The 19,928-nt window shown below is 39.4% G+C and overlaps 1 protein-coding gene across 1 annotated transcript in view; it reads left to right on the top strand.

Annotated features, from left to right (window-relative positions):
• LOC111346952 (uncharacterized) overlaps positions 1-7,990 on the top strand; it is a 46,663-nt gene extending 38,673 nt beyond the window's left edge. Inside the window, exons 31-36 of the mRNA XM_088731380.1 lie at positions 599-700; positions 1,220-1,276; positions 1,846-1,884; positions 4,301-4,840; positions 5,140-5,489; positions 6,165-7,990. Coding sequence (XP_088587506.1) covers positions 599-700; positions 1,220-1,276; positions 1,846-1,884; positions 4,301-4,840; positions 5,140-5,489; positions 6,165-6,171 — 1,095 coding nt within the window. The 3' untranslated portion in view covers positions 6,172-7,990. The remainder of the gene's footprint in view (positions 1-598; positions 701-1,219; positions 1,277-1,845; positions 1,885-4,300; positions 4,841-5,139; positions 5,490-6,164) is intronic.
• The last annotated feature ends 11,938 nt before the right edge of the window (positions 7,991-19,928 follow it).

Raw genomic sequence — 19,928 nt, 5'->3', positions numbered from 1 at the left:
ATATTAACTTAAGCAGGCTGAAAAAGGGATATCCCCAATTTGCATTATTATATTCTTTAACTGATATGTGTTAAACATCTGGTGTCAGTGTGTACTTGCTGTGCTTAGACTGAGCACAGTGCTGAGAGTATTCGCTTAAAAAGTTAAAAAAAGTATTCGCTCAAAAAGTTAAACGCCCATTAGTTCCAAATCGAGTATTATGTAGTTTATATACTTTGTATATTTTTGTGTAATTTGGTTAACTGTTGTTGAAGGTAGTACTCCTCCTGACCCTTTGCTTGAACACCTGAAGAGTGATGTCGTCTTAAAAGCAGAGTCAACCATATATCATTACATTGGTCATTAAAGAAGAGAATGGCCGCTTCATATATATTACTGTCATTTTCAATTGTGTTGAAAAAACAACAACAACGCATAATCGAGCGAATGACCTTGCATATATAAGGCAAAACTCCTTCTGACCTAATGCTTAAGAAGCACCTACGGAGTGTAGTCGTCTCAAACGCATATTGAAGCATATATCCAGACGTTGGTCATTACTGAAGAGAATATAAGCTTTATATATTAGTGTACCTTCTCTTATTTTTTTTCTTCCTAGATTTTTAATGAAACTCCACTCACTGCAGCTGCAGAGAATGGTCACATGGATATTGTTAGGTCGCTTATAGAGAACGGAGCTGATGTCAGCAAAGGAGGATGGGTACGTTAGAAGGATAAAATTATATTTGTAATGTAGAGTTAAGTGAAAATTTGATGGTCAAATTTTGTTTGGCTTTTCAGTTGTGTTTGCTATTGGGCAAAATGTCGTAAGAAATAGTGAAGTATTTCTGTTTCCTTCTCGTTGTTTCTTTCTTAGCGTGATAGTGCCGCTTTTGATATTAGGATAGATAACAAGGCAAACATGGCTACAAAAGATTTGGACTAAAAATTTTTTTAAGGAACGGCTAAATTTGTTTAGAATCGGAAACATTTGGATGCTCTGATTTGTTATATTAAAATTTACTTAAATTGTAGCCGTGAGAGGAAAATGGTTGTAACTCAAATGCTTCGGTCTTATGTTGTTGATATTATTTTGAGAAGCATTGCTTTATTGCTGAATAGTAGCTCTTCAAACCCACTCACTCTTTCAGAATCTGCTATTGCGAAGCTACATTAAACTTTAGCTTGTTAAGTGAGACTGTTCAGTGAGTTCATGAGTCTTTTTTACCTAACTTTCTAGTTGTTCATCAAAATCAAGACGCTTGTAGATAGAAGAAAGTTCGAAGCGGATGCCAGGGTATGTTTGGTTGCTCTTCAGAAGAAGTTTTAACTTTGTATTAGAAATTTCGCATTGGTTAATTAACCATATTTACCCTCACTATTGAACATAAACAGATAGGTCAATTGGGATTACGCAGGGATATTTCAGGAAACGAGCTTTATGTTATGTGCATTTTGTGAACACTCCACTGTTAATATGAACTTATTGAGCTGAACTTCCTTGATCTTCACTACATCTCAGATGTGATACTAAGAATGTTTCCTCCCTTGTAGTCCCCTGGCAGAATATAAAACACTTGAATTTACAATCATTCCCTTTTAGGAAGCCTGTCGGTGAATTGGTGCATTCTTAGCCGTGCTGTATTCTAAATATTAACTTAAGCAGGCTGAAAAAGGGATATCCCCAATTTGCATTATTATATTCTTTAACTGATATGTGTTAAACATCTGGTGTCAGTGTGTACTTGCTGTGCTTAGACTGAGCACAATGCTGAGAGGGTTAAATCAACAACTTACATTCTAAGAATAATAACGTGTAGCTTTTAGTGCATTGACTGATTGAAGTAATATTTGAACCATTTTCAGGATACTAAACTATCACTTGAAAGACATATAGATGTACAGGTATGTTAGAAACTTAAAAAGTTATTTTTCTGAAAACGTTTTCATTTCAAAATTTCAAAAACCAGCAGTAAGAGCAGATTGATGCTTGATTTATGAAGAATAGAGAAAATCGATCCATCAAGAATAGGTAACATCATTCGAAAACAAAAGACACGATATTTTTACTATCTCTGAAAAGGATACTAAACTTGAAATACTTGGCTACAACTATTATCGCCTTGTCATGTACCCTGTCCCTTGCTCTGTTGTTGATATGTAATCAGATACTTGATTTCCATGCTCCTATTAAAAACATTCTCTTAAGGAGTCGACACATTCCTTTTGTCACCTCTGAAATAATTACTAGAATGAGAACAAGAAATAGCTGGAGAAAGTTTGCTAGAAAAACAAACGACTCCCGGGCACGGGCCGCCTAGAAGAACTTTGAGAAGGAAGTCAAGCGTTAACTAAGGTTTGCAGAACAGGAGTATGTTGAACAGCAAAGCTGGAACAATTCTACTAAAATAGGCTGTATTTGGAAAGCAATCACGGCTTTTGTCCCTAAGAAATCAGTCTACCGCAAAACAAGCGGTAAAGACGACAAAGTGGTCGCGGATGAGTTAAACGAAATTTTTACCTTAATTGGCGGAACAGCCGTTGAAAAAATCCAGAGTCTCGCAGATCAATGTAATTACGGTCTCACCAGATCATCCTTTGTCCAAAGGCGTCACCCACAAGCAAAACAATTCTCATTTGGAACGGTGAAGTGTAAAGAAGTTGAAAAGACAACCTATTCTATGCTTGGAGGAAAAGCTTCCGGGAACGACAAAATAACTGCGCGTTTTGAAGAATTGTTTACCGTCAATTCTTCCAACTTTAACAACTATTATTAATGGTTCCCTTTCATCTGGTATCTTCCCAAAAATCTGGAAAACAGCAGAGGTAACGCCAGTTTTAAAACATGGCGACCATGAAAAGCCGGATGATAATCGCCTTATATCACTACCGCCTATCTTGTCGAGGGTATGCCAGCGAATTGCCTTAACTCAATTCATGCTATTTAATGTCCAACAAGCGCCTATCGACAATCCAGAGCGGCAATACCACTCGACCGAATTCTCGTTATTGCATACAGCTGGTGCTAATCTAAAGCCAATTGATCAAAAGAAAACCACCGCACTTTTTTTTTTTTGGACCTGAGCAAGGCCTTCGATTGCATCAATCACAACATTTTATTGGATTAACTACACGAGGTCGGTCCTTCCTTCAACTTCAGCTCTTAGATGGTTCACACTAGCCATTTGTCTAAAAGAAGCGCGACTGTTCAAATTGACCCCACACTCTCGGATGCGCTACCGCTGGCCAGCGGAATCCCGCAAGGAATTGAGCGCCTTTATGTGAACGATCTACCGACTGTTCACAAGACCTGTTCATCTGATTTATATGTCGATGATACCAAATTGTACTTTTCGTTTGGTGTACATGCTGTTTCTGCTAAGAATGAAGACCTTTTAAGATTTCGCGACTGTCTTCTTGATAACCGTTTGCTAATAAACCCGGAGGGGACAAAATTAATCCTATACAGAAGCAGAAAAATGACAGAAAGACTTCCACAATTCTACCTGTCTCTTTTAGGGTAAGAACTCGTACTAACTCAATCTGTTCAGTACCTCGGCGTGACCTTCGACCGAATTTGACCTTAAACTGAGATGGTATCACAAGTTAAGTTCATGTTTGGTCGCCCATTATTGACAGAAAAATGAAGATGGTGAAAAACAAAAGAGAAAAAGACTAGAAAACGTTCAACAAATACAGTCATATCGTAAGGGTAGCAAAAATTAATATTAGAGGGTCCATAAATTTTGAACTCGGTAGTGAAAGGGGGAAAGATGTCTTTTCGTCTTGTAATGAACTTTGAGCATAGAGAAATTAACCAGAACTCCTGAGATTCGACGACTCATTGAAATTTCTTTTTTCAACGCACGGAATAAAACGAAAAAAAACATCTTCGTTCAGTTGACCTATTCTATTACCTTACTTAAACCTGCTTTCCATTCTGCAAATGCTCCCGAGTCTTATCAATATAATTTGGATATATCAACAAAGTTGAAATGGTAAATTAGCCACCGTAATGATTACAAAAGCTGACGTTTTGAGCGTTAGCCCTTCGTCGGAGCGAATAGAGGAATTGTGGGTTGTGTGTGCTTTTAAAGGCAGAAAATGGAGCTACGTTATTGGTGGGAGCATGGCAACGAGAAATTCACCATTTCAACTTTGTTGATATATCCAAATTATTTCGTTACTCTCACCGACGCAGCCCCAAACAGTTTGTTTCGAAACTATCAGCCCTTATCAATATAACTATGACTGAGAAGCTATAACATACTTTTACACTTCTCTTCATGTATACAAAACGTACCTTTTTCTCTCCTCATAGCTGAGAGGAAAGAAGGTAGCAAGTTTGCCTAAACGGCCAGGAAAGAAGTTGAAGACCCAAACAGAGATGACCAGTCCGAGAGACATCATTGAGGAAAGCAAATGTGGAAAAGACTCGATGACAGATGTTGAGCTTGGCTTAAACTGTTTACATCTTAGCCCGAGATGTGAACAGTTTAAGCCTTGCATTATGGAAGAATTACCTGGTGATTCTTCCATAATGCGTCATGATTTTAAACCTATCAGCAAACGTATGGACAGAGTGACATTAAGAGATGTAGACAATGCCAAACAAGGTCATTGTGTAGTTGTTGAAGTAGCAAAAACTCACCCTAGTGGTTCTATTATTTATGGGATGAAGATCAATGAGGAAGGGTCCGGTGTGCTGGGTGAACCTTTTCAACTGGCGACGAAAGATCTCAAAGATACTTGGGAGGATGAAGAAGTGAAAGCTGAAAATGTTCAAATTGGTTCAGTGTTCAAGTACGTTCAAGTAGGAGATGAATTTGTCTTTCAAGGGAACACGAAACGTCCGCGACAGGTGAGCAAGCTTTTTTTTATTATGTTTTACTTCGATTTTGAATACCCCGCTGTCTAGAAACTTATAGATCACAAGAAAGAGATTGTGAAACGTTTGAACCGTCCACACATCAGGTTATTTCTAATGTCACATAGGGCAGAACTGATCATGGAGTAATTTTTTTTTTAATTATGCGCATCAGGTTATCAAGACTCTGATTTGGCCACGGAATTTTTGCAAAAATCGTGACTTGATTCTTAAGAGGTTCACATTTAAAAGTTTTACACTTCGAGGGTACTTCATAATGCATTTGTTTGCAGAATGTGGATAAGATTCTTCTGGACCTTAGCTGTGCTGGTGGTTCCTGCCGAGACATTAGGGATGCCTCTTCTTATGCAGAAATTTCGTCTGAAAGGATTCACCAAGACTGTGCATCTAAGGAGACCCTATGCTTTATCAGCATTAAATGTAGCGAGATCCAAAATGAAGCTATTTCATTTGTAGCAAAGCTTGGAGAACTCTTGAACCTCAAGCTTAATTGCAGAGAACATTTTATGCTGCATCGATCACCAGGTGCATTGCAACTGATTGACGGTGAAGAACCGCATCTGATTACGGGAGATGATGGTTCAAGTAAACCATGGGATTATTTGCGAGGGTCTCGTTCCGAGTAAGTTAATATAACTTCTTATCATACCCTTTTTGTTAGAAATAGCGCCCAGGGCCCTCTTTAAAATGTCGGCTAAAAGTAGGAGTGCCTTTTGGAAGGAGGGGCACTTGATAGAGGGGGCACTTATGGATGATTTTTAGATTTATTTGTTAACTCGCCACGAATGGTGCCTTTACTCCCCACTTTCAATTGAAATTTGCATGCAACCACCTAATCAGCGGATAAAGGTATTTTATACTTCACGTGCTTCACGTGTGCTATCAAATTGTTCCTGGAAAAGGAAGATGTCTGTATCAAATGATCGCTGATATTATATTCGAATATTCTGCTTTAGACATAAGCTGGCTTGAATGCTATATTGTTATTTAAAAGGCTCTCTTGTTGCTTACTGAGCATTCCCCCCCCCCCTCTGAAGTGTAATGGAGAACTTGTGATATTAGGAAACCTGTTACAAATTCTGGGCCTAGTAAAAATTTTTTGCTAGGCAGAATTTCAGAAGTTTCATTGCGATGTATTAATGTTAACGCTATGGATTAACAAGTAATCCAGGCGTGATAGCAGTAGTCCTTGTGCCTTCCTGCCCAGAAACCTGTTAGGGGTTTAAAGAATATAAGGAAAGTTACCTTTCTATCGACTTTGTAGACATTCTAACTGTTTCAATTTCTTTCTACCCAGAAAATGAGCCCAGGGAAATCTCATTTGACAAAAAACCTGACGATGAAGCTGAGGAAACCGACGATGGTATTAACAATTGAAATTTAATTAGGATACGTGAACTACCACGTCCAAGGTGTGAAAAAAAAAACTCTCAACGTGGAATTAAAATATGAAAGTTAAAACTTATGGTGCCAGAAGGCGATATTTTTGTAATGTGGATTAGTAATCATTATAACTATCGTCAGAGAACACACTTTTTTTTAAAGTTGAGGAAGTTATTGGTGCTGTTTTTGTTGATGAATTATTTAGAATATTGTATATCCTTAGAAATTTTATAATATTTCGATCATTACTATTGTTCCTAAATTGAGCACAGAGTGTAGAGGCCTTTGTTGCCTTCTATTTCCATTGATGGGGTTAGTCGTTTGGGTAAGCTTTCATCATTTTACTTTCGTTTGACTGAATCGCAAAACTTTCCCTTTTAATGAGACATTACATTCTTGGGCTTTAAGAATATTTACCATTCTGATTTGACAGAACTTAATCGAAAAAACCGTTACCACATTTTGCAGTTGGTGGATTTGAGTCAACTATAGAGAATTTTTAATAATTGTAACTACTATCTATCATAAGAAGATGGTCTGTAGTTGGAAGAATTCCCCAGGAGTTAGGTAGACCGCTGGAAAGAAGTACATTTTACGCCTTTGCTTGCCGTCAAAAGTAGGATTCACAGACTTATTTTACAGAGCGGGAGGTGTCTGGGAATTCTTCCTTAATTCAATGCTAGGGTCAATATTGAATGACCTGGATGATACCTGAATAGTGTACAATTAAATTTTCTTTGTTTTTGTAAATAAAACACTTCTTTACGATAACGAAAACTTAAGCAGGAAATGGAGGAGGAAGGCCAGTAATCTTAAATTTCGAAAAAATGTGAATGTTTGTACTACGAGGTCAATTGTATGTTCAGCAAGTGTTAGAAAAGTTTTCTTGTATGAAATCATGCTGAATCGAGTAATTATTTTAGGTGAATATACAAGAAAGGGAAATAGCAGGTTATCCGAAATTGATGATAACGCAATATTGTTTATATTATTAGAATTGTATAGCTTTTATTGATGGTCAGCTTCAGGTTTAATGATGAAGGATTTAAGTGATCATTATCCCTAGTTAGTTAGTAGTTCTTTATTTAATGTGGCACCGCACTTAGCTACAAGCTACTTTCCAGGAAGCCCACAATAAAATATACAATAAAAATTACAACCTACATCAAGAAATTATGTACATTAAGTAAAATATTATTACAAAAAGGATATCGCAAATTTAAATGTGTGTAGTAAAACAGAGATCAAAAACTAAAAACTTAATATTTTAGGCGACGGATAACGTGAAAAAAACGTTCTTGTACCAGCCTTTGCGCGTATAGCATCTGGTATAGCGCATTCCAAGTCTTAGCAGCAAAATAACGAAATTACTTAAGACCATGCTTGGTACTGTTAACCTTAGGTAAGGAAAGCATGTTAGTGCCTCTCAAATTGTAATCCGGCAGTCCTCCTTGGTTTAACTAAGTCAGCAATAGGTCTAGGAGCCTTCTATAGAAAGCAGTTAGTGACCGTTGGCAACTTGTCTTGAATCCTACGACTCTTCAATGTCGTATGCAAGCCGATACAATCGAGCAAGTCTTTTCTATGAAATACCCTTAACTTTATGTACATATCTAGGCGCACGTTGATTTACCCTTTCCATTTTCTTTGTATTCCTTTCCCCACAGTGGTGCCATATGTGGCTACAATAATCAAAGTGAGGTAAAATAAATGCGCGATAAAGTGCGTCCTTAGTTTTAAGGGGCAGGATGTGTTTAATCCTATTTAAAGCATTAACCTGACCCGCCACCGTTCGACAGATTGGTACAACATGAGTATCAAATTTCAGCTTGTCAGCCAATGTTACACCTAATAATTTTATCTCACTGGAAATAGGTATTGGCCTCCCTGCGCATTCTAACTGGTAATCACAATCAGTCTTTCCTTATACCAAACCCTGATATTTGTCAGGATTTGCTACCATCCCATTCTGTCGAAACCATTGTGTTGTACTGGCTTAGTCTCGGTTTATACCTTCCTCCAATCCTCGGGGATTATGGTGTGATAAATAGAGTTTAGTGTCGTCTGCATAACTTAGAAGTCTACAATTCTCAACCGCGAATACGAGGTCATTCAAAAGATGTTAAACAATAGCGGTCCTAGTAATGACCCTTGGGGCACTCCGGTATGCACACCCATCCACGTGGAGAAAGTATTCCCCAACTTAACCCGTTGATATCGCGAAGATAAATAACTCCGTAAGAGTAAAACGGAATCTTTTTAAAGTCTATAAAAATTAAGTTTCTCAAGGAGCAGATCGTAGGGTAGGCAATCAAACGCCTTGCTAAGGTCAATCGCTACCGTTCCTGTGAATGATTTTCTCAAATACTTTGGCAAAGGCAAAGTGTCTAGGCACTACCCTTTTTGTGAACTGGCGGGTGTAATTTGGCCTCGTTTCCAGTTATCCGGAAACTGTGCTGTTGTTATAATGGTATTAACTAGATCACTTGGAGGCTTTGTTATAGAGCCAGATGAAGCTTAGTCTCCCTCGCAGCCGTTTTTTTTGGATGTCACGCAACGCTTCCCCAAAAGAACGGCTGCTGACAACCGAACTGCATTCCTCTCTCATTGTCCTTGCGGTTTGGTCGCGGTCTATTGAACAGACCAATCACATACCAGAAAATCTGAATGACGTAGGGTTTCACGCGAAAATGGGGTTGTGGCAGACGATCTAGCTATCATGTCGGGAGAAACACTGAAGAAATTTGTCGATGAGCGCTCGAAATGTTTCATATGTTCATCGTTGTGCCCTGGTAAAGATAGAGTATATATTTTTGGGAAAACTTCTCACAATTTGGTCAAAACTATAGAATCTACGCTTATCATAGACGTCAACTGCTACGCCAACGACACGAACGCTAGATTGTTTGAGCGGTTGTTAAAGTTTCAGTAGAAGAAGCTAAAAACTGAACTGAAACTCTTTATTCGCACTATTTCAAGAGGTTACTACAGATTATAAAAGTCAATATATAAGAAACAGTAAATTACATCAATAGTCAAAAGGAAATACAAGACGCCTTTAAATCTAGGCCAAGGGCTAAACGCTTGCTTCGACCTACAGATGGAGATGAGGAGGAAAAAAGCGCGTGCTTGCCGTCAACAAACCGGGCGAAGCTTCGAGAACACTGCATTTTAGGTCGGCCAACGTCTCCTACACTACTTGTACTTCTTCATTTGCTAGTCCGCTGCTAGCTGGAGCGAACCCGATTAGTTATGTTCGTGGCTTCTTATCACCGGTACAGGAAATCGGCCCGAATTATCGAGTGTTTCCGCACCGTGGTACAACGCAACAACAATAACAATAATATGACCACTTTCATCGGTAACATGGTCAAACACGAGTGGGACTGCTTGATATATTAACGATTTCCCGGATCCTGTAGGCAACTTAACAAAAACATCTTTCTCGACTAAAACTTTTTTAATTGCAAGCTTCTGGTGAGCATTAAGCTCGAGACTTTTGAACTAGACACTTTGCGCGCGCTGAATAGTCCATTTTACAGTTGAGTGCTTGGTTGCCAAGCCTTTGAATGGGAGTGAGGCTAGAGATGACCTTGTTATGATACAAACCTTGCTGCCTTTCAAATGTAAATCACTTTGTTATCATGCTAACTAGATACAGGTCTCTATCACAACAAGGTCATCTTTAGCCTCACTCTGAATCAAAGGCTTGGCAACTAAGTACACAACTGTAAAATGGCCTATTGCATCAACAAAAGCGCGCGCGAAAACTCTGTTCGGCCAACTTAAAGGTCGTAGTGATTTCCAGAAGCCCCTCGGACTACTCGCTCGCGAAGTGCCTAGCTGATCAAAATGATGTATAATAGGTCGACGACGCAGAGCAATCACACGGTTTCTTTGACATCTGTAGGCCTCCCAGTCGTCTGCTGATCGAGTTTGATAAAATTTACGCTTGAGAGCATTTCTCTTCCACATAGCTTTACTTGTTTCCGGTGTAATAAAGTTTGATTTTCCAGGGATATCCCTGAAGCGTTTAGCTTTCATCAGAGCATGGTCATCCAACACATCTGCAAACAATTTTTCCCACGCCCAGCAAATATCGCTGACATCCTCAAAAGTATAGGCAATATTGAAAGGAATACACTCTATATCGTTGTTGAAAGCTTGTTCATTAAAATTTTTAAAACACCTTCACCTCGTGAAAGTAGTTTTCGGCTTCATCACCTTTCTATTTAAAACGGTAGAGACTAATTTATGATCGTTGAGACCTGTCTCCAGAGACCCTGGTTGTAATTCAAAAGCAGGCACGTTCGTCGCTATAATGTCTAAACAAGATTCTTTGGTGAGAGAGATTCTGGTCGGCTTGTAATACGATTTTGAAGATCACAGACGTCACAGATATCTAGCCACATTCTTCCTTCTTTACCATTTTCTAGCGGATGTAGAAAATCACAGTTCAAGTCTCCTAAGCATATTATGCTTGGACGATTAGAGATCGCAACATCCACGAAAGTATACATCTCACTCCTGAAAGTGTTAATGTTTACATATGGTGGCTCATAGCCACATAACAAAGAAATATGTTGTTGGCCAACATGAATATCAACCAAAATAGCCTCAACCTCGTTGGATTTGATTCTTAGACAATAAGAAGGTATAGAGTTACGAACGTAAACCACTCTTCCTCCTCTTCCTTTCTTCCGATCCTTTCGATACATTTTGTAGCCGGTGATAGCAAACTGCGAGTCTGGAAAAGTTTTGCCAATTTTTGTTTCTTGAAGGCTTAGAATATCAAAGACCCCTATCCACTTAAGGACCTCGCTGAATTTTCCACATAGGCTGTTAATATTTAGACTTCCAATAACACAATGTTTGGATCCATATTTTGACAGGGTCTCAGTTTTTTTTTTTTTTGAGCAGCCCTGAGAGTCAGATACATTCAATAATTCAAAAGTTTTGTTCAGTGATTCAACGCCTGAGTCTTCTGCGAAAAAAGAATCACTTAGTGGTGGCAGGGCACAGCCTGTACAGGTCCACTCGATGTCAGACTTGCTGAGGTAATACTGGAAAATTGTATGTGACATAGTTTTCAACAGAGCAACTTTACCAACGCCCTTTGTTATTGACAGTAATGAACTGGATTACGTTACACATATGAAGCTTCTTGGAGTAGTCATCGACAATTCACTCTCTTTCAACGTACACATTAAAGAAGTTTGCCGGAAAGTGAATACAAAAGTTTCAATTCTCCGTCGCATTCGTAAATTTATACCCTCAGATGTGATGATTAAATTGTACAAAGCTTTCATTCTCCCTCACTTCGAATATGCATCACCACTGTTTATAGGTCTAAGTAAGGGTCTGTCTGCGAAACTGGAGTCAACCAATGCATTCGCTCTGAGGACTCTTCTCAATTATTCTAAGTCGACTGCTTACGAAGAGTTATTGAAAACTGCAAATATTAAAAGTTTAGAACATCGACGCATAGAACAAGCACTTATACTTGTATATAAAAGTATTCATAACCAGACAACGAACTACATTCAGGAATTGTTTTCTCTGCGAAGTAATGGTTACAGCCTACGTGGCCATCTTAAGGTTGTTCTTCCAAGACCAACCTCATCTTATATGCAACATTCTTTTACGTACCAGGCTAGCAAACAATGGAACAATCTGACAGACAAAATAAGGATGTCGGAATCCCTTTCTATATTTAGGAAAAATTTGCAAGACATACAGTTGTCCTCATCGTATGACTGCAGCTGTTTGTTTTGTAAACAAATAGTCTAGTCACAAATAGCAATTATTCATTCTAGATAATTAATTTTTATTTCTTACCTATTACTTATTACTTATATATGTAAATTATGTCAAATTTTTATGGCACATTTGCATTCAAACGAGCTATTCGCTCATATGCGATATGTGGCTAAATAAAGTTACTTACTTACTTAAAGTTACTTACTTAAGCATTTAGTGTGCGACCACTTGTTGCAACTAGCGCACAAAATGGTGTCTTGATTCTTCCTCACAGCTTTCTCGCACTCGCTACAAGGATATTTCGGCGACGGTTTCGTCTTTCTAGGACCAGGGTTTGTCTGGATATCACTTCAGACCAGGACATCTCTCGTCAGATTAAAACTGCTTGTTCCCCTGGAAGTGTATGGTACCCGGCATGTCGAGAAGCGCTTCGCTCGAAACCTAAAACTGATCAGATTTATGTCAGCAAGTGGCATCTCGGTAGAAAACCAACACATAGGTGGTAAAGCAGCAGCCTGCAGAGTCCTTTGATCATTACTTAACCGTATATGAGCTTCTTCGCGTAAAATAACTGCAGTCGTTAACGAGAATACTAAAAGTTCAAGCGAGTTCGGCAAGGTGCGACTGGCCGCCATCTTGAACAATGATTGAGACTGTTAGCCTAGTTTCAGAATATATATTTGTTAAAGACAATCAAGAGAAATCGAAGTGAACTCATGGGCTTGAATGAAATGATTAATCAATCATGGTTAATCTGTTGTTACCGAAGTAACGGACGGATTTGTTTTTACATTTTGAGTCGAAGCAAAGAACACTGGAAAGTGATGATCCCACACAGTAAATGCTAAGCTGTTCATAATCACTTTGTTCCGCTCGTTGCAACAATATTTGAAGGATAACAGACACAGCCCCCATTTTGAATAATACTAAAACTATTCTAGTCTCGTGATACCAATCTATCACCGTTTCTGTTGGTTTTGTTTCGTCGTCAAGTAAGGTTTCATGCTTGAGAAGTTGCAAAATTATATATGCCAAAGCTTACGCTACAGGGTTAATAGTTTGTCATTGGAAAGCCTTGTGCCATAAAAGTAATAATTATGGCGTATCAGTGCTATTCCATATCATATGCTCCTGAAGCATCGTTATTCATATCAATCTCGAGGCGAACTTCGTCTAGTCCAGCACGAGGAGTTCACAAGGCAAGGCTGTTGAAAATGCTACAGAAATTGCGGAGCATTTTAATTTATATTTTTCCTCAATCGCCGATAATCTGAGATCCGGACTCGGAAATGCGCCATCAGACTTGTCCAAGTTGGTAAACGTTGTGGAGTCCTGCAAAGATCCAGATATGGTTTTCTCTGTTCCAGACATAACCAATGCTCAGGTGCTCCAGATTATAAAGGGGATCAGTCCTCACAAGGCTGCAGGTATCGATAAAATCAGCGCCAGGTTTTTGCGTATTGCTGCTCCTATTTTAGCTCCAAGTATAGCAAGGGTTATCAACATGTCGTTTTCCACACGAACGTTTCCTACTCGTTGGAAAACCGCAAACGTGACACCACTGTTCAAACAGGGTGCGGCCAGTGATCCGTTTAATTATCGCCCGATTTCTGTGCTACCAGTGGTCTCAAAAGTAATCGAACGTCATATGCACAATTTTTTATATGCTTTTCTTATGGATAATAACTTGTATTCTAGACAGTCTGGGTTTCGTGGGATGTACAGTACCGAGACTGCTCTAATTAAGTTAGTTGACGAGCTTTTGTTCGGCTTAGATAACAATCATGTATGCGGCATGGTCCTGGTCGATTATCGAAAGGTTTTCGACATGGTGGACCATAAGCTATTGTTGCGCAAGTTGGAGCTGTACGGTATAGTCAACCGGGAGCTTGCCTGGTGTCACTCTTATTTGTCGGATCGGAAGCAAGTTGTCCGTGTTAATTGGAGTGAGTCAGCGAAGCTATGATGTTGCATGGGGTCCCTCAGGGCAGTATTTTAGGTCCTTTATTTTTTATTTTGTTTATTAACGATTTGCCCTCGTATACAAGTACTCAGTTGGACCTTTACGCAAGCGATACGACTGTCAACCCTTTTGCAGATGTGAAAAACTTGGCCAACTTAAGTTCATCACTAAATAAGTCTGTCTCTGAAATTCAATTATGGGCTTCAGCAAATAAGCTCCCATTAAATGAAGACAAGACTAAAGTACTCACGATCACTGGTTAAAGATGTGTGGCTGACATAAATGGAGGTGACATAGTTGTTACTGTAAACGGAAAACAGCTCAATAATGTGGATTGTGCTACCTTATTTGGAGTAGAAATTGACAGCAAATTGTCATTTAATGAACATATTGAGAAAGTATGTAAAAAGATGGCCTCTAGAATCGCAATATTGCGTAAGATTCGAGCCTGTTTACCTCTTAAACAGCGACTTCAGTTTTATAATAGCATTATTCGCCCTGTTATGTCTTACGTTATCGTGGTTCGGGCAAATTGCGACAAAGAGTCGGTTTATAGGGTCTTAAGATTGCAAAAACGTGCGGCACGAGTTATTTCTTATGCCGATCGCACGACACCATCAGTTGCTTTGTTTAACAAGCTAGGTTGGATTCCGTTTTATGAGCAACATGAGATAGATAAATGCATAATAATGTAGAAGCGAATTAATGGGTGTTTGCCGAATTATCTAAATGAACACTTAATTTTGAATTTTGCGGCACTCCCGCAACACTAGATATTCAAGCATTAATGCTGTTTGTCCTAAATACAAAATAGAATCAGAGGGAGGACGTCTTTAGCTGTTTCGGCTACAAGACTGTGGAATAGTATACCTATTGAAATTAGGAAACTAGATTCTATAGCATGTTTTAAAAAGAACATGTTTGCCAAGATTTTTAACGAACAACAATGTTTGCATCAATCTACTATTTAATAATATCTTAATTGAATCTTGTCTTATTTTTAATGCATATTTTAAATGTTTACATATTTTAGCTTAAATATTTATCTGATTGTATATAGTTGTGTAATCTGTGAGGGCCACAAGTTTATTAGCCTCTGGCTATTAAGTGCTACCCTCTTTAAATAAAGGCTTTCATTCATTCATTCATACCCTGCGTTGTGACATCATACTGAAGACGTGAGTAGGTTGTCCCCTTGAACCTATTGCACTCATCTGTCTTGTTCAAACAGGACTTGAAATAGTTTGAGGAAATTAGTAAGCTCCGTTGCAGCCATTTTGGGTGGCAAATGATTGAAAATGAGATGGTAAGATAGATGTTTTAAACAGCAATGAATTGAAGGCAATGGTTTATGCACTAGTGTGTATTACAAACTTACAGATTCGCATAATTACTTGTTGTATTCGTCTTCGCATCCATCTCACGTTAAGAATTCCATTCCTTTTTCTCAGTTTATAAGACTTCGTCGTTTATGTAGTGATGACTCTGATTTCTAACACAAATCAGAGTCAATGTGCCAGCTTTTCGATAAACGTGGTTACCCTGTTTCTGTCGTTCAAGCGGGTTACCACCGCGCCCAACTTATTGATCGACATTCAGCACTACAAACGTCACAAAAGGAAGATTCCGACCGCATTCCATTCACTCTCACGTTTCACCCTCACAACCACCCAGTTAAATCCATCATTCTTAAAAAATTTAAATTACTTCAAAACGATCCAGAGACAAGCACTATTTTTTTCGTAGCCTCCGCTCATTTCATTCAAACGCGACCAAAACATAGGTAATTTTTTGGTCAGAAGTTCTTTTCAGACTAATGACCAACCAAGCACTTTTAAATGCGCTCGTGCACGATGCAAAACGTGTCCTTTCATTCACAACACTGAGAAAATATCGGGTTCTGTCCTGGTGTACCGGTTCACAAGGGAATTACCATTGTTCTTTCTTTGTTTAGGAGTTATCGGTTAGCTATTGTGTATTGTTTGGTCTTTTGTATTGGCTCTTGTGAACCGGTACACGAGGACAGAACCAAATATCGGGACCCAGACGCTCCATTAAGATCACCGATCACTTCACGTGCACCTCCGCCAACGTAATCTATTGCATAACTTGCACGTATTGCAAAAAGATATACATCGGCGAAACAGGCAGATAAAAAGACTAGGTGACCGATTCCGAGGAACACCTTCGCAACGTGGAAAGGAATGACAAGGACACATCGAAACGAGTCGCTAGACATTTTAATTTACCTAATCATTCTAAGCAACATATGGCAATCTGTGCTCTTTCCTTACACTTAGGTAGCAAGGAAAGCCGTAAACTCTTGAACGAAAGCTCATCTTTCAAACCGGCAGTCTAAATCCCACAGGGATCAACGAACGCTTTTCCTTCCACTAATTTATTCGTGTTTTTTTCGTTGCCATGTTCCCATCAATAACGTAGCTCCATTTCCTGCCTTTAAAAGCACACACAACCCACAATTCCTCTATTCGCTCCGACGAAGGGCTAACGCTCAAGACGTCAGCTTGTGTAATCGTTACGATGGCCAATTTACCATTTCAACTTTGTTGATATATCCAAATTATTTCGTTCCCCCCACCGACGCAGCCCCAGACAGTTTCTTTAGAAACTATCAGCCTTTATTTATTTGAACACTAATTTATTCCGGCCAATGGCTACGCCACGCAACGTTAGTCCAACCTTTTGACTAAGTCACCATTGACAATGGCCTACATCACATCTTGTCATGTCCAGTGCGTTGAAAGCTGTCGTGGGCTTTTGTTGTAAAGGGAGAGATAAAGTTTTCGAGCGATTCAAGATAAGAATTTCTGATGAGGAAAAGTATTGGAAGTCTTCGTCAGTTCATCATAGGTTTCCTAGGGATCAGTGACCACCCACCAAATATGAGCTCGGCTCAGATCACAATGAACATGGCTGATGCCCTCTCCCAGATTTTTATGCACAGCATGAACCTCTAGTAATGTGTGGAAAGTTTCTTCAGCATGACGACTGCGAGGACACGACACGAATCAGGGTAGGATTTTTGTCCGACAATAACCTCTGTTGGCGACACAAGTATACCACAATTCCCTACCAGCGTTGGACTTGAACCAACACAAGTTGAAGATTACGGAAGCGACTTGGAAAGTGAATCCATGGAAAATGAAGATGAAGAGTCAAGGGTCTTTCCTTTAATTAAACTTTCTGCTACAAGATATGGACGGAAAAATAACGCCTCAGGGAAATTTAACCTTTGAATTTACCTCACCGCCCCTTGCCACAGCATTCAAAAACTATTGAGAGTACTCTTGTACTACTAAAACGTGAACTTGTACCACCATCAAGTTAGGACAGAATACATATGACGTCGGCGTCAACTTCATCTACCGATCAAAATGAATCAGATCAGATGGAATTACTACCTGTACTCACTTTTTGGACTAGCTAGTATAGTAATCGGATAACGAAGTAAACGAAGTCGATTTGGAAGTTTTGGCCATGCCGTCATCAGGATGGGTGACTGTTGAAGTCCTAAATGTAATTACTTTTTTAAGTGTATTGAAGTCCTAAATGTAATGACATTTGGTCCTAAATGTAATGATCGACATTTGGTCCTAAATGTAATAACATTTGGTCCTAAATGTAAAAAGCCCCCAATGCAATAGTTAAACTGCACTCGTGCATTTACAGTGAGAAGTTAGACTGACAACTGTTGCACAAGAGACTTCTCTGACCAAAACTTAAAATGGCGTATTGCGGGCTTGCTCGTTGATTTTAATCCGTCTTTTTATTTGCTAGAGACGTAGGCCGAGTAGTATTGGTTACAAACCTTCATGCTGATGTGCTTTGGCATCAAATTTACCGATCTCCAAACAACAGAACGCTGACCGACCCGGCCATATTGACCAAACAAGCTTGGTCGAGAAATTTTATATTCGTTTGACGTAGTCATGAAGTATTTATTCTAAAGCAAAGAGATTTCGCATTTATAAGAATAAAAAAGGACTCGTTTAATTTAAGAGTCGAGAAAGAGAGCCAGCAGTGTTCGTAGAACGATAAACCCAAGAGGGTCCTTCAATTTTTTTTTCTTCTGACTGTCTTCTGCCGCTTTTGCGACTTTGTCGCAGAAATTGTCTAAAAGTTACAAACAACAACACAAGTAAGTCATGGTGTTTTAGAAGAGCAGAAGCGTATTTATTTAAACTTAAAACATAATGGTAAAGTGCTTGAAAAAGCTTTGCGTTTGAAACTGAAGGTCTCCACCTTTTCTTTCCCCTACTTTTACTTCCTTTACCGATTTTCCATGAACATTTCAATTTCCTCTCACTTATTTTGCAAACGGTGGTTGATTCTTTACGTTTCGTTTAAAATTTTGCGCGGGTAATTTGTGCGCGGCTGGCCAGATCGATCCCCTTGCGCATGTTCAAAGTTTGACCGCTTGAGTTGTCGTTGAGTTATGCTGTACAGCCGAAATGCTTGACACGCACTGCCCCAGCTACGTCTAAGGTCACCAGGCCCCACACCTACGACTTCAACAACAACGAAGAAGATTTCCAAAGTAACATTCGTAATCCCTTCTCGTCTCAAACAAGTCGATGTCTAAACTAACTAAACATTTTGTTAGCTTATTACCATCATTGACTATGCCTTTGTCGACTTCGTTTTACAAAGCAGGCTCCGTTTCGTTCGTTTGGTTACCATGTATGACTATACCTTAGCTACATCTGCAGTCACATCCGTGTTGCCACCATCGTCGACGATACTATCACGTCCACTTCTTGCGTCAATGTCGTCCTGATAGTCAACAGTATCATCCATTTAAAAATCCTGCTCGATATGCATTATACTGATTCGCATAATCCTTGGTAATTCCTCCTTTTCCTTAGTCAATTGCTTCGTAGTCTTGTTCACTACTGTCCTTGTGATCCGTAACTTGTTCCAAGCTCACAAAGTGTTCGCCGTGGCTCTTAGCAAAATGTCCAAGGTACACGGTAGCTGCTGAAACACTTGCTGACGGACTGAATACATGCTGCCCGAAAACTCCAAGAGACGATACTATTTGGATGTTGATGCTGTACAATTTTGCGGCTGCATACAGCGTTATCTGATCCCCATGGGTCCCATCTCGCGCCATTTGAGTTAAGCGGTCGTCCCTGCGAGCGGACACATCATCTGCCAAATGCTCCAAAAGAGGAAGGCCATCGCCTCGCGCGGATTACTTTCTAACCACGCTGCAATTTCCTTCCCTGTGGTTTTAGCTGGACTTACTCCCAAAAAGGTTGCCCCTCAGGGAGCAAGCCAGCTTCCCCGCACCAGATCCTTTCGTACTTTTAAATTCTTCAACCACTACTTTGTTCACCTCTGATGATTTTGAAATTCGGCGCCCCTCGTAATATAGTGATTTATCACCATGGTCTTCTTTGACTGATATCCTTTCGCCAGCTCACCAGTATCGCACAACAGCTGCACGCATTGTTCTCGTCCGTTCCTTCAACCGGTGGTTGCGCCTTGCATTCAACGAGGTCGAACAGGGCTTCATAGACGTCGTCTGCTAAAGCAGTGGGTTTCCTGTTCCCTTCGGAGTTTTCACGATCTTTATAGGTCACAGCCCTATCCCACAATAATGCTAGAAATGCTAAAACCATAACGGCTAAAACCGTTTTAGCCGTTATTGTGACGATAAATCTCATATTGAATCAATGCAAGTATTAGCGCAATACATTCGATGTAGATCTCAAAGAAAACTGACGGAAATAATTCACAGGTTCCTGAAATGTTTTTCGCATTTGGTAATATTTTTATCATCACCAATCAAAACTTCGTCGCTACATCAACGCAAGAATTCTTTCAGAGTCAGTTCAACCAATCAGTACCCCGTTAATGAACAAATCTTTTTTGTTACTGCTTGCTAATTTGAAACTGGAAAGTTCTGCTCTTTACGCGCATGTCACTCTC

This window comes from Stylophora pistillata, chromosome 8, assembly GCF_964205215.1.
Source record: "Stylophora pistillata chromosome 8, jaStyPist1.2, whole genome shotgun sequence".
Classification (NCBI taxonomy): domain Eukaryota; kingdom Metazoa; phylum Cnidaria; class Anthozoa; order Scleractinia; family Pocilloporidae; genus Stylophora; species Stylophora pistillata.
Note: the sequence above shows the minus strand (reverse complement) of the source record. Positions and strands in the feature narration are given on the sequence as shown.